At 36.1% G+C, this 27858-nt stretch overlaps 1 protein-coding gene across 6 annotated transcripts in view; it reads right to left on the reverse strand.

Annotated features, from left to right (window-relative positions):
• The window catches only part of PTPN3 (protein tyrosine phosphatase non-receptor type 3), a 175865-nt gene that overhangs the window by 59484 nt on the left and 88523 nt on the right, over positions 1-27858 (reverse strand). For 5 of the 6 annotated variants that reach the window (XM_040549004.1, XM_040549003.1, XM_040549007.1 and 2 more), the window contains exons 6-11: positions 26421-26465; positions 25453-25505; positions 16737-16857; positions 12258-12345; positions 7239-7327; positions 3070-3133 (exon numbers count right to left, since the gene is read on the reverse strand). In XM_040549004.1, coding sequence (XP_040404938.1) covers positions 3070-3133; positions 7239-7327; positions 12258-12345; positions 16737-16857; positions 25453-25505; positions 26421-26465 — 460 coding nt within the window. Of the gene's footprint in view, positions 1-3069; positions 3134-7238; positions 7328-12257; positions 12346-16736; positions 16858-18384; positions 18498-25452; positions 25506-26420; positions 26466-27858 lie in introns of those variants that run through there. The other variant, XM_040549008.1, reaches the window with a different exon arrangement.

A 27858-nucleotide genomic window follows, 5' to 3' on the forward strand; every position in this document is an offset into this window, starting at 1 on the left:
GAAATTTTAACTCAGAATTTCTTGCAAGATAAAAAGCACATGGCACTTAAAGCTTTAATGACAAAGAGCATTTCTAACCTACTCTGTTGGCTAAATACCTCTTAAAGTGTTCTATATAACAAATTAAAGGAAATATTCAGGGTTATTTTTTTTTTGGTCTAGAGCACTGGTCTTTCAATAAGCATAAAAATTAGTTTATCTGAACATCTCAATTATACTGAAAAGCCATTGTGTAAAGATAAGAAATTAAGTACACCTAGTTTTCCATGTTTAAATTTAGGCTTGAAAAGAGTACCGAATCTTGGTCACAAGTGCATTTATCCCAACTGTTGACACAGAATCTTCCCAAATATTTTTAAGTGGGCTGCGAATTTAAATATAGACAAATACTGGGATGAATACTTTTAAGAAGTTTTAGAAAAATATAGTCAGTTTTTTAATTAAAAAAATATATGTTATTAACTATGCCTTCTGGATCACTAACAGGCCACCTTGCAAGTCATGCCATTAAATCGATGCACTATTTTATAAGATGAAAAGTGTTTTAGTGGGATACATGGATTTAGTGCTTATCATCCTTCTCAACGCGAGTTCCTAGAGAATGTTCTTTTAGTCATTATCTAGAAGCGAGAATTAGAGAAATTTGTGGCCATTAAGGCAAAGGGAACAACTCTCCATGGCTAAAATGAGTGTCTTGCTATTTGAACATCAGGAAGAACTCTCATCTCATCTCTGAACTCAATGCCTATTACAGTCACAGAGAATTTGGGAATGTCTACAGCATAGGAAGTAAAAATACATGCTAAAATGCAAAAAAAGGAGCAGTTATTTTTAAGCATTACATAAGCACATTTGACATAAAGTTCCATTTTGGAAGCTTTAAAATGTTGTCTGTAAATCAGCACAGCTCCTATTCCTACCATAAATCTTACACCTTTAAGTCTAAGTATCATGAGCTTTTAAAACATCAGATATTCACTGATTCATCAGTCTTGCTTCCCGGTCCTTATGTAGCTCTTTAGTAGAAACAGAAATATTGCATACTTCTATCAAGTAGCTGATCAATAGACTGAAGCAGTGGGATGGTAAAAGAGGAGGTGAGTAATGAAGAGTGAGAGAGAAGGTAAATTGATTCTTCAAAACAGTGGCATAAGGAAAGAAAAAAAACAGGAGCAAGGAAAATGAGGAGGATAAATCAATGAAACATGGCGTATCCCAGATGACTGCAAATCCATAGCCTTTAAGAACTTCTGTAAATTTTGGAAAGAAAGCTACATACGACATGCAAAATTCTGAGACGTTATAGCACTGTTGCCTTCTTGAATTAAAACTTGACGACTAATATGCAGTATCTGCTCTGCTTTCCCCACATTCTTCCGTCTTCCTTCCTTACAGCCCTATTTAACTATTTCTTTCTGCACTTCCAAGAAAAAGATGACACTGCCTCAGACATTTGCCTTCAGAAACCACTCAAGCGACCCAGCATTTAGGAGAAAAGCAACAGTAGTCCAGCTGCCCCCTCGCTCCCACTGCATTACAACAGCAGGCTGTTCAAAGCAGTACCATTAAAGGACTGCAAGGATGTAGACTGCTGCCCTACATTTCAAGCAAAGGAGGATAATTGACAAGGATGACTGTATCTACAGACTTAATAGCACACCTGGTCTGCTTTTTCATATTTACTGAGAAAAAATGAAAGGTCATGTGGCTGACCTTACTTTTCCTACAGTGCTGTAGAATTTTAAGCAGGACATGGTATGCATTACTGTAATCTCAATGTGTTATAAAGTAAAGAACTATGATTACCTAAGAGGAGATTAGTTTAAAAAAAAATTAAGGTCCTTGACCTGTCATCATTTAACAAAAGTTCAAATGATCAAACTTCAAAAAAACGCTGCTCTTTTCAAAGGTGACACTGGTCTCCAGAAAGAGAATTTCAGTTTGACAAAGTCTTTAAAACGTGTGCATATAAAGAAAAATACCTAGAATTTAACACTACTAATCAGTGAATTTTTAGTTCTCAAATCTAGAAAGTAATACCTGTACATGTAATACAAATACATCACATAATACAATTCAACTCACAAGTGGTGACTTGCTACTCACTCAACTCATTTCTTTATACAGTGAAATATATTTGAACACACTGAAATAAATTTACATATAAATAATATATTTAGAAACATATGGTTTGCAAAAAACTCCAGACCCTTCGCTGGTAGGTAATGACACCCAAAAGACAAAATACTATTGTTTGTACACCCCGCCTACATCCACGCATTAGTGCAGCAACAATAACTCTATATTTCAACTCTCTTTAAACAGGAGCCCTGACACTTAGGAATGTGTACATGCATTCACACTCCTTAAGTTTTCAAGATACCTAAGCTAGGGAAAAAAAAAAAAAAAAAAAAAAAAAAAAAAAAAAAAAAAAGAAAATGCTCCCCTTTTGGGGTAAAAACAACCACCGCAAAATCAATCAATCAATAAAAAAAAAAAGACTTCTCTAGCAAATCTCTAGTGTTCACTAGGTTATGTACTATCCCCCTTCCCAATCTCACATCCTTCAGCAGCAGAGCTCCCCTTTCCTCCGGGTACCTTCCTTCCTCCCAGCATTCTGAGTCCCAAAACCAGAAGGGACCTCACAAAGTCCTCCCAGATAGGATAAGCAGCTGTTCAGCAGATTCACTGTCATAAGGTGCTCTACAGGGCACAGTGAGCCAAGAAAAGAGCAGCAGTTACTTGCAAGAAAAATGCTAGATTATTAAACCTAGAGAGGATGAGCATCTGTGTTTCCCCCAAGTCTGCAGGGGAAAATAAACCTGCGTTAAAAAGACATGGTCCAACAGACTGAAGGTTGAAGTACTCCATGTTGGAAAGGAAACAAAAATGGGAAACAGAATAAGCATAAAAAGGACCACGATAGCAAGGGCAAATTAACCAAACAGAATTTCAAAGGCAAGTTATCATAACATAGCACCGACAGGTCCAGCCCTCTGTTGTCTATATTTTAAGGCCAAAAATTTGAACATAACCATTTAAACAAAACAAAGTGAAATGACTACTTACATGTTTTTGCCGTTGTTGTATAAAAAACTTTTTCCTTTTAAAGGAAATTTTTAATATGTTCACCCTAAAAGAGAGACAGACCATGAAATACTAAATAATGCCTAGAGGGAAAAAAAGCAATTAAAAATAATACTGTGTGCAGTCTAAAAGATTACAGCTGTTAAATATTCAGTAAATAATATGCAACCATCTCCTGAGTGCTGAGTGGTATATAGATTCAAGAAACTTAAAGAAAAAAATAGCTAAGAAGGAAAGGTCTTTTTAAAATTAAGATTCTTCCTCATTTACTCTTTAAATAGCTCACACAGCAATTCTCTCCCACCAAATCTATTCTTGCAGCAAAAACTTGATGACATCCTTTACTAGCTGCACAAATGTTAAACGTGTCAAGTTTGGATAACTTAAGAATCATATGACAACTGTGACTAAACGAACAAAATTTAAGACCTTAATGACATGACAAGGTTGGTCATATAGTATCTGAAATTTCTCTGAGACCTCACAGAACTGACTTAGAATGTTAAAAGATAATTCACTTTTATTAACAACTAAAACATTGTAATTAAAGTCAACCCTGAAGGATAAAAAATGCAAATGTTAATGTATTTTTCACTTATTAATACTGCATAAAAATGCTACATTAACTATGTAGCAGAATTGAACATGTCTTTTCTATATATACACTGTATGATAAAGACTTTTTAAGGTTAGAGTTACATTGCAATTGGTGCTTAAACACTTTCCGTTTTAATTATATCCTTAGCAGTTTTGCTAAATTAAGTAAACTTCTAGGTGCCCAGACATCTTCCTACAAGAAAACAAGATTCATCTAAATTATCTCCATTTTCTTTACAATAGTTCTACTTCAATAACTGAAAACCTACGCATTTTGGAAAAAGAAAACCATGATCTGTGATCACTTGGAACCATACTGATACCTGGGGAAAACTACTTAAGGTCTGATCACGTCATGTTTGTGAAAAAGAACATCTGCACATCGTGAAAGGTTTTTGGAAGGCTGCTGCTGAAGGTCTCAAAATATTCTCTTCAACTGATGTTTCACAGCACCTTAGATCTCATCAGCTCTCAAGTATATGGAAGACCATCTCAGTTGTTACCACAGTTTTTGCATACTCAGCACGTGGACAATGAATGCCATATCATCCGTTCCCCACTTCCTAAGAGTGATGCGCTGTTATAGCACAACATCCCTTGTTCACAGAGAAGAGCTTATATATGCAAGTTACAAACAAGAAAGATAACTGAACAAACAATTCCTTACCCCTGCACAAAAGGGGTGGAAAACCGAACACATGCTCATTTCCAAAAATCTCTGTCAATTATAGAGCCACAAAGAAACACGAATTTCATCCACAGCATTCTTTGCAACCAAATTGTGCAAGTTAATGGAAGGTTTAAATCATATCTCCTTCTCCTTCTGGAAATACTTGTGCCATCTGACTTGCTGCTTCCAGTGGTAATGATCTGCACTGTATACACAAAAGTTTTATATTCCCATGTCGCCAGTAAGCCATATAAATTTTCAGTTTATTTACTGAAGTGGAACTAATTTAAACCCATCCATCTTAATCCTAGTGTTACTCTACCTGAACTAGTACTGCTCAAGTTTTGGGTTACTGGTTCTTTCCCTCCACGCTTCTTGGCTTAGCTCACACTTCAGCAAGTGAGTGAGTGTTTGGAGTTGTTCTCAGCTTACACAGCTGCTGTCACTCCCTGTTCTTAGCTAATGTAGTACCAGCAGAAACACAAAATACAAACAACTAACCTTGCAGACTAAGCAAAAAAACCTCCAACCAACAAAAAGGTAGACAACATCTACAAATAACAAAACTCTCCCATCTCTCCCCACTTTTTTAAAAACAATTCACTGCGTGGCCACATAATCACTTCATGTCAAATCAGGGCTTTAAGTCTTTTTATTTTGACTCTCCTCTATGTACAGTATGCCTCTCAACTCTATTCATTCTTCTTAAAGCACAACTAAACCTTTTTAATTCGGTGACAACAGTTACTAATCTGACAGTTTTATTTAACTCAAAATCGTTTGAAGCACCATGCCTATTAGCCAGGGGAATGTTCGCATATAGCACAAGCCACAAAAAAAAAAAAAGGAAGAGATTAAGGTATTGAAGGATTTAGATTTAATGAGTGCCTGAAGGTGCCACATCCAGAACATAAGCTGAATGGAATGCAGTTATTCCTATTCCAACTAGTGGCTCAGCTGCCCCTATCACTCACCAATAGTCTGTCCAAGTGACTATGCAGCTAACTAAATTTCACCATTAAGTTTTAAAGTATACAATAGCTGAAGCTTAGGGATAATGATAAATCTTTTGGCTCCTGTCTTCTTCCATCATTCACAAGGGTCAAAGCAGATTTGTCACTTAGTGGGCAGAGTTATTCATTTCTGATCATCTTGGCAGTTCTGTCCTGGCACTCGCTGTTAACAGCTGGTAGTTTTTGACCTGAAGCAAAAATATTTAATTGTATGTTTCATACTTTGCTCAAGGAAGGTTCAGCAGGAAAATTTTTGTCAAATTCTATGTAACACTCAGTTGAGTGGGGTTTTGATTTTAACTAGTAATGTAGCATATATTCCTGTAGCAGTTTCTCTGAAGTTTTCAAAGCAAAGAAACTGCATACACTGAATAGCATTTAACGTACAACCTTAATTGCTGCTAACATAACACAGAGAGCTTGTATATTTTAAGATATTTTACTTACAAAAAGACCTGGAAATTATCATGTAACAGTCAAGCACCCCACGAATAATTTCCCAGAGCTCACTGTGTTAAATCCAAATTTATTTTATAAACCCATCGCGACTTGCATTGCTCTGACTGATCAGTGAGCTTCTTACGTAAGTCGCTTTGATTGAAAATCCTCCTTTTGCCAAGGCAGTACAGTCTCACTGCCTCCATTCCTGAAAACTTTTGGTCCCCTTTGACTACCACCATATGGCACAGTCGTATTGTTGTCAGCCATTAATGCTGCAGAGTATTTTACTTACTGTACTGGAAAGAGTGCTCTGATGGTGTCTGCTGCCACCTTGAGTTCCACCACATTTATGCTGAAGCTCTCCCAGTTCACAGGAAGAGCTACTTATTACAAATGGTGTTACATAAGATGACTAAATACAGTTTCAATTATCTGAATATTTTTTTGTGTTCTAAGGCATACAATGTTCTGTAAGGAGTCTTCTTAGCTGCACACCTTCAACACAACCAACATGCATTAAAACTCCAGGTACTACCAAGATGCATCCTGCTTTGATGTCTAAAAAGAAATTGAAAGCTTACACTACAAACAAGACCTGCAGAAGGCAGAAAATGTGCCTCCAGCTGAGCATTTTAAAAACCTGCAGCTGTTTAAAGAAGTTGAGAGATTGACATATGAAAGGGCAAAGCTTAGGGCATAAAGATGAGAGATGGAAGTCTTCTATGCTTTAGTGTGCATTAGAGATGGATAAATGCAAGATGCTACTGTGCTGTATGAAAACATTATTGACATGTATTGAGGATGGCTACAGTATACTCAAGTGAGTTGAAAGACAACTCACGGCAAAGAAAAAAAAATCCAGAGACTATGCAGTACATTTTTCCACTGAAATGCACATTGAAACCTATCTTATTACTTTTTCCTAGGAATAGCTGTTAATCCATAATGATCCATAATGGATGGATGGAATGACTCGTGCATTTAAGGAATATTGCTAACAGGCACCTTTTTGCACAATTGAGCAAAAAGCCAGTACAACCTACTGCAATGCACTTTCCTGTCACGATTAAGAATATTATATCATCTTACTGAATACATTCTCCAGAAAAACTGTTGCAAGTTATGTGAGGAAATGTGTCTTTGGGTACAACAGCAGAAATCTTTAAAACCACAAGGTCCTTCTAATGATATAGTCACACCTGTAAGTGAATGGACTTGATCGAGACTTCACATAAAGCAAGTAATTTAAAAGCCTTTGGGAATTAAAAGTCTAGGCAACAGGTTAATTTTTCTCTCAGCAAAAGGAAATACCATGATACCCTATAAAGAACAAATCTGTGTATTGCAGGCTTCCTGGGTATAAGTGTTAAAGCAAATGGAAATTCTATTTAAAAGATTAGATGTAATTTTTTGTTAATAAAGGAATTTACCAGGGATAGAAGCTTGTGCAGATGAGTTTTCTGTATACAGCAATTCCACTGGATGCAATCCCAATCATGAGATCTAGATTATGCAGATCCTGCAAGAGAAAAGTAATGTAAGAACAGAGATGTAGTTTGTGTTATTCCCAGTCATCTACTTATAAATTCATTTTCAATTTTTCTATACTTAAAGTATAACTCCTGAGGCAATAATTCAATCAACTTATTTGGATTTTTATTCTTATGCATGTCTTTCCTTTGATCCTACCTGCTAGGTATTTCAATCATTAAAACAAGCTTTAATGTTCATTTTACTACATTAGACATTCTTTAGGTCAGCATCAGACTAAAGTTTCAAGCCCTTACATTAATTCAGTGATGGGAAATAAGTTGAAGTACTTTCCAAGATCAACCAGGTTAAGTGTCACAATTTTGGAAACCAGACACAAATTATCTTATTCTAAGATGCTTAAAAAGACAAAGGAAATAATTCCTCATCATTTTCAAAGAGGTCTTAACCAGACCGGGCAGGAGGTGACTACAATTCTGCATATGGGAGTATGCTAGAGGAACATGCACGTGTATATGAAAATTTCATAAACAAAACTGAATCCATTGTCAATTAAAACAAAAAACTGTGTATTAGCTTAACATGCTTAACTGGAAAAACTCATCCATAAGTTTACAACAGCATTATGTCTAGTGAGATAGACATGAGAAAATACGTAGTTATATATAAGGTGAACATTTGAGTATACAAAAAAGCAGGGAGCAGGAGCTGAAAGGTGAATTTGAAGTTAAATCTATATTGATGTTACAGAAGCTACATTTCATTATGATTGACATGTTCTAGTACATTATACACAAGTTTCTAAACAGAGCTGAATATAAGCATAAATCTACATGTAAACATGGAACCCATTGGTTAAAATACCAGGTTTGACTCAAAAGTAGCTTCAGAATATTTTATAAGAGATGGCCAAAGGTAACAGATTCTCTTAAAGCCTTCTGTAGCTTAGCTGCTCCTCTAGATGGTACTCTGTGCTCATTTAATACACAGTCGTCTTGTACATCCAATCCTTATTTCTTCCTAAGGTACAGAAGAATAAGACTTTTCTTCTGTAAGGTACAGAAGAATAGACCATGCACCATACAATCTAAAAATAGTGGAAAGTCTATAGTAAATCCTTTAAAAAATAGTTGAATAAAAGTATGATACAGCTATATGACCGAATGAAGCTGAACTCAATTTGCAACACAGTTTGAAAACCTCCAGTGAAATACCACAGCAGTTCAGAGAGAAAGAGCATAACCTATTTAATAAATAGTGTATTGGCACTAAATACTGAGAAGATGAGAGAGACACTGATTCTATTTCTGAGAGTTTAATATAGGAAAACTATTATGTAGGTTGCTGTCCAAATAAGCTTAATCTCAGGGTAGTGCAGAATCAAATGAAATGATTACCAATCCCTAGGTACCCACTGCCCCACTTTTCCAAAGAGTGCTGTTACAGGAAGTGGTTGAATGTCCATCTGAAGAGGCTCCTGGATTGCCAGAGTTGTGTCAGCATATTACAGTAATCCTGAACTGGCATCTATGTATTTTAATACAATGGAGAGAAAACTGAGGCGCTTTAGCAGATGAATCGGATGTAATTTAGCTGCCATGCTAATTCTAATGCAGGGCAGAAATCTGTATTACTGGCACTTGAAGCTTACTCCAAGTTCCAGCTTTCAAAAATCAATAGTCTGAAGGAAAACAGCTTTAGGAGAAAATCTAGAAAACCTATGTGATTCAGCAGAAACAGGATTAGCTAAACACTTAATGGGCATTATTTAGGCCAAAACTATTCTTTTTTTTCAGAAGCTGTGCCAGAATAAACTGCCCCCCCACCTCTGTCCAAAACCCCAATCTTCCACGCTATTTATTATAATTAATTATAACGAATTGTCTTGTGTTAAACAAGTAAGGCTTGTGAAACAAAGAAAAACAAGACCTTGAACTAGCAAAGAAACAGGGTCTTACAATAGAAAGAAGATGTAGATGTGCAATCATTTCCATTTCAAAACATTTGTGCCATTAAACTGCACAAATAAGAATTGTCTATCACACATACCCTTTTCTTTTTGCCTATTTCTTCATATAGTCATAAAAAACACTTATAATGCTAAAAAATGCTCATGCCAGGGATGATCTTCGTTAAATACTGAGTCATTTTTTAATTACATTTGCCATCTGGACTTTCATAGATGTGGAAATAGCACGGTTCTACAAGTTTCCCATTGTTTTCTATAAGCACCCTTCCTCTGCATAAAAATGAAAGATGGGTTAATATCAGACTAATTATTCATCAGATGACAGTGCAAAAAGGAGATTTTATTGAGGCTTCCTGAATTCTTAGTTTTGAGGTATTAAATTCACTCTCTTGAGTTTCTTAATAGTATTTCATTTTAGAATACAACACTTTTAAAAGCTCAGACTAATCTTCAGAGTAAAGTAAAAGTGATTGCAGATGAAAATTGAACTCAGATTAATTCAATACTGCAAGTTTCATGTTTGGTCGCTAGAAAAAAGCTCACACAACTTTTGCAAAGTGCTTGACTTGCACCAGCTTCTTTTGGCCATTAGTATAAAACCCAGTTGTTACCTGGCTTCTTTGCCATATAGAATATCTAAGAGGACGAAGACTTTATTTTAGCAGCAAGGGAAGAGCTGAATCATAAGGATTCACAGAGACAAAAACCTTTCAAAAAGACAGTTTTATAACTAGCTTCTGCTAGCAATTGTTCAAAGCACTAGGATTCGGCAAAATGGGAAGAGTGATTTAAGAGCAGTACTAAGCAGGGGAGGCTATGAAGAGGAATGCCAAAAATCTCTGCTAAAGCTGGGGTATAACGTAATAGATCAGTCAAAGCATGGGGAGACGTGGACATCTAACTTTCACCGCAAACTTCAGAAACAGAGACCATTCCAGCAAACTGATTTGAACTACGGAAAACTGTTTACAGCCAACATGAGCTACCAAATGAGACCAAAGGATGAACATTCATCTGTAGGACTGCTGCAGCACAGGCAAAGCATTTAGCAAATGAAAGAGTATCTACCAGAACAGAATACCAGGAATGTCCACTCTGATAAAACGCACAGTGCTATCACTTTTTCTCATAGGCTTTATAAAGAAAAAAAAAAAAAGGAAAGAAACTGAATTGTAACAAAAATACTAATTTGGATTGAAATAGTAGCAAGACTGTCTGCATCTTAGCAGCCTGTAATAGAGAAGGCTTTCACTCAAATCTCTAGTCCGTTTGATTCAGATCATACAAAAAATACTGGTGTCATGCACAGTAGAGGCTTATGACCAGCAAGCAGCCTGACATCCTGAGCCCCAGTCATTAAATATGAAACAATGCACTGGAAAACAGAAATACACTGTTTAAGCAGGTATCTCCAGACAGCACTGCTACTCACAGAGAACAGTCCAGCACACTGCAATGAAATTTGTTTTGGTTAAAAATGTCTCGGCCCACTATCCTTTCTACTTGACACTGTATGACCGCTACTGACAACCTGGGTGCATTTCAGTGGCCTACAATTTGGGAAGGATTATAGAAACAGAAGTACTTTCAGAAACAACATCCCATGAATACTAAGAGAATGGAATGCTTGTCTCATGGTGAAAGTTTGGAATTTAAGGTTGCTTCAAAATGCTAGGCTACAATAGAAATTAAAAGGCATAGACTGGTCAAGTTAAGGGCACACACAGAAATCTTAAGTGTGACAAGTAAATGGTTCTTCACTACAGCAAAATGTGACAGAGATGGCAATGCACAGTGAATCTAGACGAAGTCAGGTTTAAGAAAATACGTAACATTTAAGGGAAACTTTTTACATTGTCAGAAGACAAGAATATAAGAAATTTGTTTATGTATGCTAGATTACTTACCACAACCATTGCATTTGAATCAAAATATGTTAACAATTGTCCCATAAGTAGCCTCTCCTGATATTCGTATCAGCTGTTATGAGCATAGACTGTTCATATTTTGATCACTTTGACCCTTTCCTTTGTACTCACCGCAAAAAAAAGGCACTACTGTTTTTGAATACCAAATTTCAGAAATATGAATGCAGTTACTGTAATTTTATACAGGAGTACTTTAGGAATCCTTAAAAATTTAATGCAACATTCACTTCTTTCCGGTCGTATATAGAATAAAAAAACAAGAAAGCATCATGCTGAGGAAAGAAGATGACCTTTTCCATCCATTGCATCATTACCAAAAAATGATGTTTTCATTAAAATTCGCAATGACAGGATTATTAACAAATCTCAGATAAATGTTAGTAAAAACAGTAGTCATCTTCATTTAGAAAATCAATTATCTGCACTACACTTCATTAGGTTTTTGTGCTACAAACATTATGCCAAAATAGTTTGCTATTCCATAAAGGCAAAAATGGTAATTTGAACACCTGTATGTATGAAAAAAGCATATTGGAGATTCCTCTCCCAAACAGTGTAATCAAACAATTAAATGACAACAACCAAAGAAATACTTGGATGTGTTTCTCATCAGTGAACACCCTGTGTCTGAAAGATTTCAAACACGTTTTTAGTGGCCATCCTCCATGCTGTTAAATACTGCTGCGATTTAGCCTAGAGTCAGGGGATACAGGAATGAAAGAAACCTCCATGTTTTTATTGCTGTGTCAGCACTAAGCAGAACACGCATTTTCTTTCATCCTGAGACCTTCAAGAACTTTAGTAAAATTCTTAAGTAAAATGTATTGCAGCGTTGAAACAACATATTTTAAAAACATGTTGCAACTCTTTTGAGGTTAGCTAGCATATTTAGTTGAAATTCTAGGACCTACATTTCACAGAAATTTGGGGAAAATTATGAAACTGAAGTTAAAAATAACACACAGTAAAGAATAAAATGCTACTGTTTCTACTGCTATGAAGATATCTACAAAAAGGTGTATAAAAAAAATTCCAAGTGAAATATTGCAATGTAAACATACTCTACCACTGTGCAATTCCACTCCATAGAAATCAAGTGTTCGTGCTATATTTATGTAGCAGGACTCTGCTTCAGATTGCTTGAGGCCACTGAAAGAGGAAAAAAAAAAAGACGCAGACCATAGTTAAAAATAAAAGATGTGAAATTACTTTTATTCCAAATGTAGAAAAAAAAAAAAAAAGAATCCTACAGCCCAGTGTCTGACAAATAAACCTTATTAAATGGTGCCACAAAGTACTTAACTTGTGAAGGGCCTCCTAAACGCCTCTCAAAATTGAGCAAACCATAAACAGTGTCATCACATCAGACATTCTGCACCAATATTTTTAGAAAAATCATTTTTACCTGTTTTGTTTAAAGGGGTGAAGAAACAATTCCCCTGCAAAAGCTTCTTCTACAATGAGAAGCTCTATCCCTATACATTCTATACTGCATAGTCTCTCAGAAGAAAGCTGTTTAGAAGAAAGATTAGAAGCAGGAATCTACTCAAAAGGTGGAAGAGGGAGGGAGAATATTAAAGAAGTTGAAGTTATAAAACTCACCAAGGAAGAACCATTTGAGTTTATCCATAATTAATAAGCAGAAAGTCCTATCATACATTTTCCCCTGCCACTAGATGTGAAATGTGTAGAAGACTTAAAATGATTCTATCTCCTGGTTTTCTAGGAAATTTCTAAGATTCTGTGAGGTGCTTGGTTTCAAAGAGAAGAACTCAAACATCCCCATGTCTAATAAACTGATTTTATAACTTCATGGAAGGGCTATATGGAATCCACTAGGAGCTTTAAAAAACAAAGAATCCAAAAGTAATCCTTACCTAGATAGTTATCCCATGCAGCCTACTAATTATTCACCTGAGAGGACTGAAGTGAAGCTACACAAGATCCCCCTACGTATGATAAAAAGGTAGTTGCTTCTAACGAACGGTAGGGCCGAGAGTCTTTCTCTGTTGAGAACTGATCTGACAACAGCCCACTAGTCTGCAACCTGCTGTAGCCTACTGCCATCGTGCTGTGCCAGCAATGATCCTGGCCTTGAAGTGCAGACCAATGATTCAGGCACTAAAGAATATTAGGGAATTGTCAGAAGAGACCAACTCATTATTACCTACACACATCTAAGCAGGATGGTATCTGATGTCTTTTTTATCATAGCTACAACTAACTGCAGATAAAAGAATTCTTCTGAAACTAAGGACATAAAATTATGTTAATCACACGTGACTTAAACCAACAACCTGTAAGAAACACATGTAACAATAACTCGAGATAGAAAGGCATTCCATATAAAGCAGTAATTCCCTTTTTTTTTTTTTTTTAAAGGAAGCTTTACCTCAAAAGATGGACATCTATTACTTCAAATTACTTATCCATCTTCGTAAATCCCAGACCATCATACTAATCTTCCCTGAAACTGCCACTCTAAGAAATATTACATTATGCTCCATAAAACCAATTAGAAAGACTGGAAGTGATCTTGAGCCAGAAAGCCATTGCCAGAAGTGTGGCTTGAAAATGTCACAACATCATAATAAAAACTACAAGTAAAATAAGCTGCTTGCAGACAAACTACTTACTCAGACCCACACCTACGCTGACTACTGCACCTTGATTTCAAAAAAAAAAGCAAAAGACACAAGGTCAACTTACATCAAAAAGGCTGGGGGGGGAAAAACCAACACAATAGCTACTGTTGTATTCAACAACAGTATGCTGAATACAGAACACCTGCTGTCTGCATTAGTATATCATTTTCATCTTTTAAATTTTGATCAAGAACTTCTCAGAAAGGTGGGAAAAGTGATGCATACCAACAAGACATGCTTGCAAGTTTTAATTCTCAGTTTGCATGCATCATTTACATCAGATCAACCAAGTCTTGTGTCTTGAAAGGCCAGTAAGAAATGCCTCAGCACAGACTACGATTTTTTTTTCTGTTTCTCCTCCTACTCTAATAAAGAGAAAGCTAAACCCACAGGTCCTTAAGCAGGTAGTAGTTACTCAGTGAAATAAACAGGTAAGAGGAAACTGATTTTGGTACCTCCTACCAGTTTTTATAGCTGTTGATACCGAAAGGCTAACAAACATCACGTAGAATGTAAGCATAGTGTGAAGTTTCAAATGCATCCATTTCTTCAAACTGATGGCTAAATCTAGCAAGCACTAGGATAGCAGTACCAATTTCGATAATAGCCACATCTTATGAACTCTGGGTGCTTACGGTTAAGAATAAAATTAAAAAAATAATAATAATGAAAAAAACACAGGATAAAAAAATCACTCTACAGAGTTAGGAATGAACACAGAAGGAATATTTCTGAAGCTTTACCAGTTTGATATGAAAACAGTTGCTTTCTCAACAGTTACTGCACGCTGAAGTGCCTCATATAAACTTGATCATAGAACTAACTACCTTCTCAAATCTGGCAAAATATGAAATTCGGTTTGAAAATACGGCAAAGCTAGAATAACTATGAAGCAATATGGCTTCTCAAATCTATACTGCATTTCAGCAATTATGACCTTTTAATTTTTCTCCACAAAAGTTTCCCAAAGGATGGACATGAAAGAATGAAAAAGAACAGATGCTCATAGGGCTGGCTTTGCAACCCTGCAATCTAAGGACGATAATTTATAAGGGATAATAATTTTCAGATATTACACGTGGCCTATTGCAAATACTACCAACTCACTTCAGATCAGTAGGAATTTTATTTCAAAACACTGTTCTCCTCAGTGAGATGAGGAGAAGCCATAAGATGATTCAAATCATAAGATGAGAAATTTTCCCTTTCATATTTCCTTCTTAGAAGGCCCAGTGAACACCATAATCATTCTTGTCAAATATGTTACCAGCACTGGCTTCATCAAAAAAAAATATGTCTCAAATATCAGTATTCACGATACACGCCAAAGGAAGATGTAACAAATACTGCTAGAATACACAAAACTTGTCTGCCTCTCCCTGCACTCAGAAATAAATAGTCCTGAAAACCAAAGTTTTTAGAAAGGCTGTAAGTGAATAAAGAAGCATTTTTGCTAATGCAGCCTATTCAAGTATTGTTATTTGTAACTTTAATTCCATAACCTACGTGAATAGAGTTCTTAAAACACAGCACTTAGACTTCATGATCATGATAGCTTCCATCTACCAAAAAACATTCAATGAAAGCATCAGCTTCACTGAAAGGTCCCAGAAAAGAAAACACTTTCCAACAGACTCAACCACACACACCTTCATGCAGACCAATAGTAATCTCTAGTCTGTTCTCCGCAGGACATAATTGGTCATATATTTGGCTACGACAGCACTAAGGCCATGACTTCAACCTACCCACTCAAAGACTCCTCAGAATCTTTCCTCGGTGGTCTCCAAGTCAACTTCTTCCTAAAGACAACCGGATTTATTCATTCCTGTCTACAAGTTCCTCACTAAAGACTTCTGAGCCTTTTGGAAACTGAATTAATTGGGAAGAAATAGAAGCCTCAGGTATTGTGTTCCTGCAGATGAACGGCTCAGAAAGCAGTCCCGATTAGTACCTATGCTACAGGAACAGCTGCTGCATGAGTTCAACGGTTATTGCCATTTTACCTCCATAACTGACAACAGCATGCAGGCTCTGGACTGGGCTAGGCAGCTCTCATGAAGTTCAGAACTACTCACTATACCTCACTAACTCCACCAGTGGTAAAGAAACAAGGAAGAGGTGAGAGTACTGAAAGAAGGCAAAAAAAAAAAAAAGGAGTATTAGGGGTTGAGGAAAATGGAGACATTTCAGGGTAGAAAACAAGAAATCAGAGAAATTGGGAGGATGGGAAACTAGCTCTGCTGCAATAAAGATAAGGACAGAGTATGAGTCTTAAGAGATTCAGATTTCATTTGTTCAAATGTAAGCGGCAATTTCCTAGGTTAACGTATTTGCATGCAGCATGCAAGTATCTGATCGACACCACTAATTCTAAATCTGCAGTCTTACAAGGAACAAATCAGCAGGGTTAGCAAGAGTAATTAGCAGTAGACTTCAACTGGAACAATCAATTGCAGCCTTTATATTACACTCAGGAGAGTAGAGTAAAAGCACTAAGTTTTTGAGTATTGGTCTTTCCCCTGCCGCCATATCCCCTCCATATGTGCATAAAAAAAAACCGTACCATTTCAGAAATGGTCACCAAAAAACCTCAAACATCTAGTACAGTGTTCTAGATAGTTACCATTAGCAATGTGTAATGCTAACTGATCTACTTGTTATAACTAGAAATTCATTTAAAAGTTTTAACACATTGGCATCACACTCTGAAAAATATGTGTTTTTTAGCACGTAGGTGCAAAATAAGTATTTTATGTATTTTATTTAACAGAAGTTATAAGAAATAAAACCACTAAAAACTTGAATCTTCCTTTTTGCACTCCCCCCCCACCTTTTTTTTTTTTTTTTCTTTAAGAACTCATGGGGCACGAGAGAATTGCAAGTTAATGTTACCTGTGTTGCTCATGTAGAGATTCTACTTTGGTAAGAAAATCTTTGTTCTGCTCTGGTATAAAGTTGTAATTGGACAGATATCCTGAATGATGTACTGAAGCATTATAGTCTCCAAGTTGTGCTGTTAGAAAACAAGAAACACACATACGAAGTTTCCATGGTTAATTACCATTTAGAAGAAATCCCTCCTCCTTGTTAAAATATGACAAAATATGCATGCATATGGGGAAAAGCAAGAATTACAAATTATTTCCCAAAGGACAAGCAGTATTGAACACAGCAAATTTTATGACATCAATGGAAATGTTTTGTTTGTTTTTTCCCAAAATATGCTTACTCTAACTACAATCTCAGGCACTGAAAAACTCAGTACTTACTCATATAACCACAGTTTTGCATCACAACCTGTAAAAACACTACACAGGAAACACATGCCATGTTGGCACAGACAACCAATACTATAACATTAGAGGGAAGCAAATTGCTTCAGTGAGACAAATGAAATTACACAGAAATATCTTTATTTGACTATAACAGATTAGAAGTCTTCAACAAGATCTGTCACTTAAAAAGCTTTTTTTTTTTTTGCTTAGGAGCATAAAGTTTTTATTACAAAGCAATAAGCTTCACAGAAGTTATTTGTATGATGTATAAAGTAGCACAAGAGAAAGTACTTGTGTGGACTGCAAATACTTCAGCATGTAAGGTTGCAACTAAATCAAAGAACAAACATTTTGGAACAATGCTATCACCACTATTTTCCCAGAAAAGACAAAGTATAGAAGACTGATTTAAATGATTCAGGCTAGTGAGAAAATAAAAAAAAGTTGTGCACTTTAGAAATAACTTACAGGTAGAATAACTATGGAGTACCTGCAATGCAGGGTATAACAAGTATTTGTCACTTGCTTATCCAAAAAGCATGAATTGTAGAGCTTAGGAAAGTGAACCACCATGATAAAAAACAGTTTCTAAGCAAATACAGTCGGAAACTAATACAGCTGCACACCTAGTTGTCAGCATGGAGTACTTAAATAAAAATTGGAATGATATACATTAAGTAGTATATTTTGAATACAGATGTTCCTGCAGTGCTTTGACTTTTTTTAAAAAGTAGCCTGAATTTTAAATTATCAGAATGGCTGGCAAAAGAGTAAATATTTACTATTAGAACTAAAACACATATTTGAATAGTGCTGTCAAATAATGCACCTCAGAAGAAGAAAACAAAGTGAAACAAGAATACAAGCCAGAAGAGCCAGAAGTATAACAAGAAGCTGAAATAATTTTAGGAATACCTACATATCAACAGAAATCCATGTTTCTACCAAGAACAAGGCTATGACTATGAAACAACAGAAAGCTTCATACAAAGTAGGCACGTTAGTAACAGGGGAAAAATGAAACACAATTCTGGATGACAGTAGTCGACTGAAGACTTTTTACCTTTATTAGCCATTAACATAACTCATCTTTTCTGTGAAACATAACATACTTTTTAATGTTGTTCTGGTGACAGAGCTTTGTTGCAGTTGGTTTGAATTACGTCCTTGTCAATGGGAAGAGACCAGATTGCCAGGAATTAGACTACGCAAATGTCCACTTCATTTATTTGTATTAGGTAAGAATATTTTTACTGTAATTTTACCTTCTCTAAAGAGGGCAACTGTTGTTCCTTCATTGGTTATGATGTAGGGTCTTCTTGCTCATCTTCCCAATATGGATGTGGCTCTGGTCTTTTTTCCTCTTCCTCCTAGCTATCTGAGGTCATGGCAACAAGGGGAGCAGGTCAGAGTACTACTTGCTTCTCCAGCTCCCCAGCCAACTGTCACAGTTGAAGAGAAACTATAAATGCTGATTAGTAGACATCTTGGAACAGTAATGTTCTTGTACAGGATTTTAGTTATCCAAATAGGAAAAAAAACGTTAGGGCATATCAAGACCTCAGTAGGAAGAAAAATCCGTAAGGTTTCTAGCTCTTTAATGGATTTCTCCAGAAGATAGGGGGTGGGAGGTTGTTAGTGAAGACCTTTCCGATCAGTTTCTCCTGACATATAGCTTCTGCTCTGATCACACAGGCCAGCAGCAGCAGATAAAACTGATTCAGTGAGGATAAAAGTAACTTCTTTTTTTCCTCCAAACATTTCCCCATTCTAATCATCCATTGCTCTTTAATTCATCATAACTAGGTAAAATTAAAGAAAATTGAACCAAGGAGGAATTAAAAAAATCAGTTACTTTAATATCAGTTTCTTGTATTTTAGAGTTGTATAATTTAATATAAAAAGTTTTAAAGAAGGTAACATGATGGAACCATTCATTTAGAAGTTGATATTCAATTAAGAGTCATTTCTTCTATAGCTCTCAGTAAACGGACAGTGAAGTACCATGCAATAATTTTCCTTGGGTGAAGTCCCACATTGATCTGGTGAAGCAGCAGTTGTGTAAGCTCTCGATACAATATCAATTTATGAATGCTTGATAAATAAGTCTTGAGCTCAAACATGTTGACACTGGATATGAATCAGGTATCCTAATGCAGCCTAAAGAAGTCATGTTTTCTTCAGACTTTTTACAAAGAATTTTCTCAGAACAATGTGTGAGGGTATATATTTTTGCCTCTTGACAGCAAAAAGACTTTTTTTGTGCAGGAAAACATCAAAGAAAAGGGCTACTTCAAGCGTGGCTGGGTGGGAGGTGATGGGGGCTGTACACATTTTGGTGAGACTCAGATACAGAAATGATGACAGGCGAGAGAAGTGTGAGCACTGGAGACTCAAAACTGAACTGGAAAGGCAACCTGAGCAACCTCGTCTGATTTTGAAGAATCCTCTTCCAAGCTGAATCTTTCTGTGGTTCTACTTTTATGAAGTTATTTTTGACATGCAAGCCTTCTGCTCTATGACCAAGATAACTATTTGCTTGTTTCTGGTTTTAGAAGTTAATTTGTTGTTGAACGCTACCAGCACCAAAACAGTGAATTCAGTTTGGCCCTGTTCTTTATTTACACAAAGATGTCAGGCAGCCCCACAAAGCACAGTAGTAGAAAATAAAAGCTGTTAGCTTTGTATAACTTATATAAGGAATAGAAAATGGTCCCCATTTATCTGATATCCTTACAGGTGCAAAAGACAAGTCGGTCTCTGATTCTAGAAAGTTTCCTTATTAACAATAACAAAAACATTTGTGGACAAAGTAATAGCACCAAAACCTGTTTATGCATATGGGCACTCCAAATAACTACGGATACAAGAGGCTGATGTATGAATGCTTCATTTACTAAGCATGATGTAGAATCAGTCATAGATAATACAAACATTTCAGTCCAAAGGAATGCCTATAGAAGCTAGTCCCTGAAAATAGGTTTAGTATCAATTTTCCAACGACCTGAGAAGTATATCTGAAAATGATCAAGTAGTTTTGCACTGAGTTTGTAACTTTTTGCAGGGTTGAATATTTTAGGTTACACGAATAAAGTGAACTGAATTGCCTGGTTTTAAAAGAGGATAATTACATAAGCAGATCGAGTTCCCAGTGGAACCGAAAATAACCAAATAATGGGACAAGTTTAGAATATGAGTTATATAGGAAACGCAGTTGCTCATGATGTTGAAGGAGTGGCATGAAAGGAAGTTTAAGTCAAAAGTTAAATTTGTTAACTTTTTACCAAGGAGTAAAAATTCTCAGGTAATAAAATTGCAATGCAGGTTTAAAATATAGTTAGGGCCACATGACTGGTCTCCATATAAGGATGGCAATAATGTGATGAAATGAGAGTGAAACGTAATATTGAAGGCTGATGACAAATTTATCTTCATGAGGACACTGAGGTACAGAAAGAAAAGATGCATCCTCATCTCCACAGTTCAAGCAGTTTAGAATTTGCTAGCTACTGTTGAGAAGTAGTAACTACTAGTTATGGAAATGGTTCTGGAATCTGGAATAAAATCCACTATACCAGAGTTCAGTTTTGAAGAACCAACATAAGAATGAAAACACTTATTAAAAATAATAATTAAAAGGAGCATTGAAATGATTAAAAATCCATGTAGATGCAGAAGTTAAAGATACCACGTTGAAAACAGTTATCAGAAAAAGACAACAAAAATGACCAAAAAATCTTAAGTGGATGTTAAGAGAATCAAAACTCTTTCAACAAAAGCAACCTGTAACTAAATAAGGATAAGAATATGAACTCTTAACTCAGAGAACCACTAAGTAAGCAAGCATGAATTCCCCACTGGGCAAGAAGAGCTACCTAACACATGGATAAAACCAACTTGTTTTGCCGATGATGACTGTAAATCGTTGCTGAATACACTTACGGGAACTGGTCACTTTATGGTGAGATGGAAAGAGAAATTACGTATTAAAAAAAGTAATGAAACATTTGTAGAAATAAATGGCAAATATACATACACAACGGTGGTCTCAAAGTCATCCATTAACACTCCAGAAAGAAAAACGAGTCAAACACATCGTAATGCATTTTATTTAAAAAAATAAATTAAAAAAAAATCAGATGCTGAAAACTCAGACAAAAGTTGAAAAACAAGGGAAGTAAGAATAAAGCTGAAAATGAGTTCTAGTGAGTTGCTATTTCTAAATCTTAAATACAAACATACTTCAGAAACCATCCAATCACAATCAAAGTGTTGAGAAGAGCAAAGCATATCCAAAGTACAAGGAGTATTTCTCTTGAAAAACTTTGGGGGTAGGGACAAAGGTTAGGATAAAATACTTATGAAAAGGAATAATTATCAGTACCAAAACACTAAGAGGATTTGTGGAACTAATACACCTTAAAACTCCACTGATCAGTCATATGTTGTGCCTCACAATTCACTACAACTCATTATCGTGGGCATAGTAATGCACCACATGGACCTTGATCCTTGGTAACTGTTCTATTCCCCTTTTTAGTTATGTTACACGGAAGTACTTATTAAAAGGTTCATCTATCTTAAAAATACAGATGAAATAGTAGCTGGTCTACAAGGCACTATAAGAAGTCAGCTCCTTCAGCCACACAGTATTAGCCAGTATCCCAGTCTGGGATTCTACACTCCAGAGATTACAGCACTGTACTTCAATGTTTTAAAGTGTTACAGATTCAAACAATTATTTGCAGCGTAGTGGAAGAACCTCAGACAAACAACAAGTGAAGTAATTATCTTCTGAAGTGTCCTCTGTATTGCTTATCACAACTGTAAAGCATAATTAAGGAAGAACAATCCAGAACAGCAAGAAAGCTGCTGTTGTATGAAAGCTGCCAGCAAGCCCCGAACCAGCAATCTAGACCACAGAGAACCATGTGGAAGAAAACGGGCAGGTATTTCAATTCATCTCTCCAAGCAGGATTCTAGTATTCGAGGTTTCATCACCACCACAGATAACACGCTGGTACTGTTGATGACAAGCACTGTAGGACATGATAAATGTCTCCTATGATTAAAAAGCATTGCTGCAGGCTTCAGAAGAATGGATAGGCCACACAAACATCTGCTAAATAATTTCCAACACTGGAAATTCAAGTCAAAGTCCTCTATATTTATCAAATCTGATTTTGGTTCCAAAGTAAAAGGGCTACAGGTACCCTGGAGTAGCAGGAACCTTGACTGACCTTTGAACAAATCCATCAGCTTACACAACGTCCTTCAGAACACTATTTCCCTTAAAAAAAAAAAAAGGGGGGGGGGGGGGGGGGGCAAGAACCAAGCACAAAGATACAAAAAAAAATAAAATAAAATGCTAGCTGCAAAGAGGAAGGTCTCTGCAAAGGAAGCCAAAGGTTTTGATGGATTTTCTATAAAAAAGAAGAGGATAAAATGAAGCTAAGTTAGAAGAATTAAGCAAGAGGAAAGTGGATGGGGAAACCACGTGGTGCAACTCTCACTGTAGATATTCTGTTGTTTTCATGAACTGATGTTCCCCTAAATTTTCCAGCCTGCCTCCTCTTCTGAGGCAGACAGGATCTCAGCCTTTGGCCAACGCTTGCTGGAGTTCTCCGAACTGTAATGCTAACTGTAATGCTCCGAACCTGCATGCTAAGTTCAGCTTTCCTAAAATGCTCACCCTTGCCTGCCTTCTTTTTCTTCAAAGAGGTTGAAGTCCACTTAAATCTCAAGCAACCCATCAACCCCTTCCTGAGTAAATTCAGGAAGAAAGACAGCAGTGTGCTGCAGACCTCCAAGCACAGCTGAGAAGGGAACCATATCACAGGAGATAAGACAAATACTGCTTAAAAGAAGAAAAAGAAAAAAAAGACAGTCACAATGAATCACTGAACAACTGATGTTCAGGAAAAAGAAAGCTTAGAAGTATTCATAGCATTTCATGTTGGCTTTGCAGCTGTGTTTTAGATTCAAGCCCCAGACTAGCAAATGACTAACACACAAGTGAGCAAAAACTTCAACCAAATCCATGGGACCTCTTGCATACTTGTAGTTAGGCACATTTAGATACTGTCTTGGAAGAGGGAACTTACTACAGGCAGGAACAGAAAGTAAGTGTAGCTAAATCAGCTACATGACATAAAATAAAAAGTGACACGATACACATCCGTTATTTAATTTTATAGACTGTACAACATTCCCATTTTACAGTGGTAGAAAACAAGGGGTACAATCTCCCATTAAATTGTTATTTTAATAGAGGAGCATGCTTCAGTCTCAGAAATTTTGAAGTTATTTGAAATGCACCTTAGTAAGCTCTCCTTAAAAAAGGATTTCAAAACTCACTGATAGTTTAATATTCATAAATGCATCAGAAACAAACTTATACTTACAAGTGTCTGAACTGAATTGGTAATCAAGTTGAGTCACATGCTATTTAACTGGACACACTATTCACACACATTTGTATTCCCCTGTAAATTAGCACCATCAAACAACACAGGGTGTGTCATGAAGGTAAAGATTACCACGACAGGGTTTTCTTTTATTTTAGAACAGTAGTACTAGACCCAAACATCCCTTCAATGAGCAACGGAGATAATGAGCATCCTAACAGCACAGCAGCCAACAGCACAGCAGCCATCACCACCAAGTATCTGCTTGCAAAACTCAAAAGAAGCCTGTGAAGGTTAACCATAGAACTGCCATATGTAAAGATTATAGTTAAATACAAGAGCAAAAATATCAAACATCAGGCTTCATGCACAGTGAAAGACATCGATTTCAACCCTCCCCCTAGTGACAACTGCTCCACCTTTTAAATAAGCATAAAGTTATCAAAGAGCTGTGAGTTCTCCCTCTGCATACAATGGAAGTTAAAGGAAACAGCAGCCTGAAAAACACCAAGAAGCTGCATTAACAGGAAACAGCTCAGGTAAAACCACCCATGGCAACTTTGGAAAATTGATTTTTAACAAGCAGATACCTCCTACCCAAAAACTTAAACTCTCCTTAAAAAGTATCACTAGATACTAAAATACACTAGTACGCTTCCACAACCTTTACTGATCTTCTGTCATTCTGCTTTCATAAAACTAACTGCATCATTAGGTATTAAAAGCACTGAAAAGGGAGCTCTCATAAAACCAAAGGGAAACAGGAATTACTTTGGCACTGGGGGTACACTACCCGTGATATAACTCATTTTGAAAATCAATCACAAGTTCAGGATGAACAAAAGTATTTGCACTCTTCAGTGTACCTTTTCATCTTCTTGCTTTAGCACAACCACATTGCCAATTCTGCACTTAGCATCCTCGACTGTTTCAGTGCCCTACTGTGTTCCAAAGATACAGGAGTACGTATGCATTCTCTTCTGCAACAAAACTAGGACACTAGCCTACCATGGAAAACATGTTCTGGTTTCAACCGTTCTTATTAATCTTGAATATGGTTAAAGGTCCATTTAATAGAAGGATGAAAAACGCAATGAACATAAAAGTGGATTGTTCACAGTCACTTGGGATTTTCAGAGAGACCCACAGCTTGCCACTCTACACTTTCTCCTTTGAAAACTGAATTTTAATTTTTCAGTTTCATGCCTTCCTATAATCATTTCTGTGGACATTGCTAATGTCAAAGTAATTATACAACTGTTCTACTATGCTTGCTCCACAATCTTTTTTTTAAATGCAAAAATAAAATATTTTTATTCTTCTATTATTACCCTTAGAACTTCTTTTTGCTAGCAGCAGGCAGATGACAAGGATGTAAATTATTGAAAGCAGAGTCACCTTAACATATCGCAAACTTCCGGTTTTTACATATCTAACAAATCAGTATTTCCTGAGAAAACATTACGTAAGAACATTTGAGTTTCTTAATCATAGTAATCAATTTACCTTCCCCTTAACTGTTCTCTAGATGATCTCTTATTTCCCTGGAATGCCTTCCTGTAGTTACTGTAACAAACACTAAGCTTCATTTTGTTTCCAATGGCAATGGAAATGCGCTTTTTTTTTTTGGTCAGCAGTACACATTCTACAAGCACACAAATATAAGAACACCATTGTTGTTGTTTATTTGTGTTGTTTTTTTTTTTGACAGACACAATAAGTACACTTTTTCTATGTATAATATCTGAAGGTTGTCATTAGTAACTTTCCTGTCCTCTACAAATGCCACAAAGCATGACCTGTAGCATTTTCGACATTCCACACCAGCAGATAAGGAAAGAAATCTTCCCTTAGTTTCCACTGCAGAACAGCAGAGAAGGTGGTTGGTCAAATACATTTATTAACAAAAGAAAGATCATTACTTACACTGTACTGCATACGATGCCAGGACAACAGCAGAATTAAGGGGGCATGACAACCTGGAAAGAGGGAAAATATTTTCATTTAGACAAACAGTATAAACACTAACGACATCTTTGCAATTAGTTCAGTTCGTAAGTTCAGTACCTAAGGATTTGTTTATCTTCAAAGGGTGTCTGATTTTTTTCTTACACAGATTGATTGTCAAAGCAAAGTAAGATTGAACATTACAGGCTAGCTGGGTAACTGCTTCTTGAGTAGTCCTAAAAGGACATATTCTTGCTAGATGCGTATTCTGGAAACAAAAGAAGGGATTTTTATGGGGCTCTGGACATTATTTTAATAGCTGCAGTCTGGTATATTTAAAACTAGACACAAACTCTAAAATTAGCCAAATGCCAGGCAAGCTCTGATATAATATCCAAAAGTGACTCCATAAACAACACCTACTATGAAATCCTAAAGGCAATTTAGGATTGCTGATAAGCTGGACATTCTTTTTTTTTTTTTTTTTTAAATTTAATTTACAAGCACACAGGAATCACAGCCCAAAGAACCACTGGGTATATATGTTCACACTATATAGAAAAGATACCCCGTGACCATGAGAAACAGTAAGAAACAGTAATATGAACTGCCCTTTGCTATTCCCTTCCTGTTACTGCAGTAGACAGCAGGCCCCTCATGTTTACAATACTGTCTAGCACACCATGCTTTGCAGAAAGAGGGTGGCTCAAGCAGACGTTGTATGTGCAGAAACACCATCTCCTACAGCTCATTCACAACAGACTCCTAAACTGTTCTTAATAATTGAGCTATGCAAAAATTTGCAGTGTTTCCAAGCACCTGATTTTTTTAAAAGCAGTATTTCATGATGTACATTTTTATAGCAACAATAGATATCATCAGAAAAAGGCTTTTTTATTGGTTTTGATTTTCAACAGAATTATGGAAAAGTTGAAGATTCTTATTACCTTCCTTCCACAATGTCTGTCTTCAGTTGTAAGAAGAATAAGTGCCTAGGAAATATTTTGGGGAAAAGAAAAAGACTTAATTTTCATATTTAAAAGGTATGGTTTAAATGGTTCCAAGTATTAATTTTATTTTATTATGGGGGTAGGTTTCCTTGCAAATTATACAAACAGATTAATAAAGCTTAGCGGCATTTACAAATACGTCATCACACACCCACTCTCTTCTCACAACGGTTTTGAAAGGTCTTTGACAGTCGTTACCACAACACCAGGACCACAGTATTAATGTCATAATGAACACTGCAAAATACAAACAATTACAGAACCAGTCTCCCTTTCTCACAGGAGCATCCAACTTGGATATAACTTCTTTAAAAAAATAAATAAATCTGCGATAGTCTATCTTGGGACTATTTTTAATGATCAAGGGAGGATGAGACATTCCTCAAGCAGCATATGCTGACAAAAGCTCTTAAACAACCCTCCAAGAGCAGTTTAGTCTTTCTCATATTAGGGTGTTTGACAAAATTACTTGACGGCAGTATTGGAGTGCTGGTAGTGAAGAATCACACAGAGCAGGCCTTTGAATAATTTTAGTTTACAACTGCAGAACAGCTTACAGCCGCATGATTAACAAATACCAAAACAGGTCAATACTTCATTTCTCTGTAAGAAAACCTTTTAAAATGCTGTACTATTTATATTCTCAAGGCACTGAAATTAGCTATTAAAATTTAGACAAACAATGAAAATGTTACAAAAATGCCAGATGAGTGGGAGCCTGTGAATTCTAAATTCTAAACCCTGTACACTGAACAAAACAAGTATTTCAAGTCTTTTGACACATTAATTGAAAATTACTTATAATTCATGTACCCCACCACTCCCAAAACTCAGATTAAAAAAGAAAATGTTGAAGGTCTGCTATAAACTGAACCATTATGTATCTTTGTATGTTACAAGTAATGGGTGAACTAGAAAACAAGAACTGTTATCTGCTCTTCCTGAAAGAAAATAAACAACGCCCTCTCACACCCTTGGAATTAAATCTATCAAGTGTGTTCAGAACTGACTCAGTGCTAATACAAAAAAAAAAATTAACAGACTTCAGGCATGCAGACAGCTTAATCATTGAACTTCCCCATTTTTTAATCATTGCATCTGGTTAATTAAGGGATCAGAAGAGGAGGAAAACAATATGCAGCAATAAAGAGTTCAAAAAGGAATCCAATGTGCAAATAAAACAACTGACATCTCTGTAACTGGCTTATACTTCTGCCTGTATTTTGGAATTGCAGGCTGCCTATAGCAGAAACCATTCATTACAATCATCACATGAAGCTGCTAATTCAAAACACATTTAATACAAAGGATTATACGAGGTTATATTACATAATATACTGTAGTTTGCCAGACTGTGGAGGTGGAAGAGAAGGCT

Source organism: Cygnus olor, chromosome 2 (genome assembly GCF_009769625.2).
Source record: "Cygnus olor isolate bCygOlo1 chromosome 2, bCygOlo1.pri.v2, whole genome shotgun sequence".
Lineage (NCBI taxonomy): Eukaryota > Metazoa > Chordata > Aves > Anseriformes > Anatidae > Cygnus > Cygnus olor.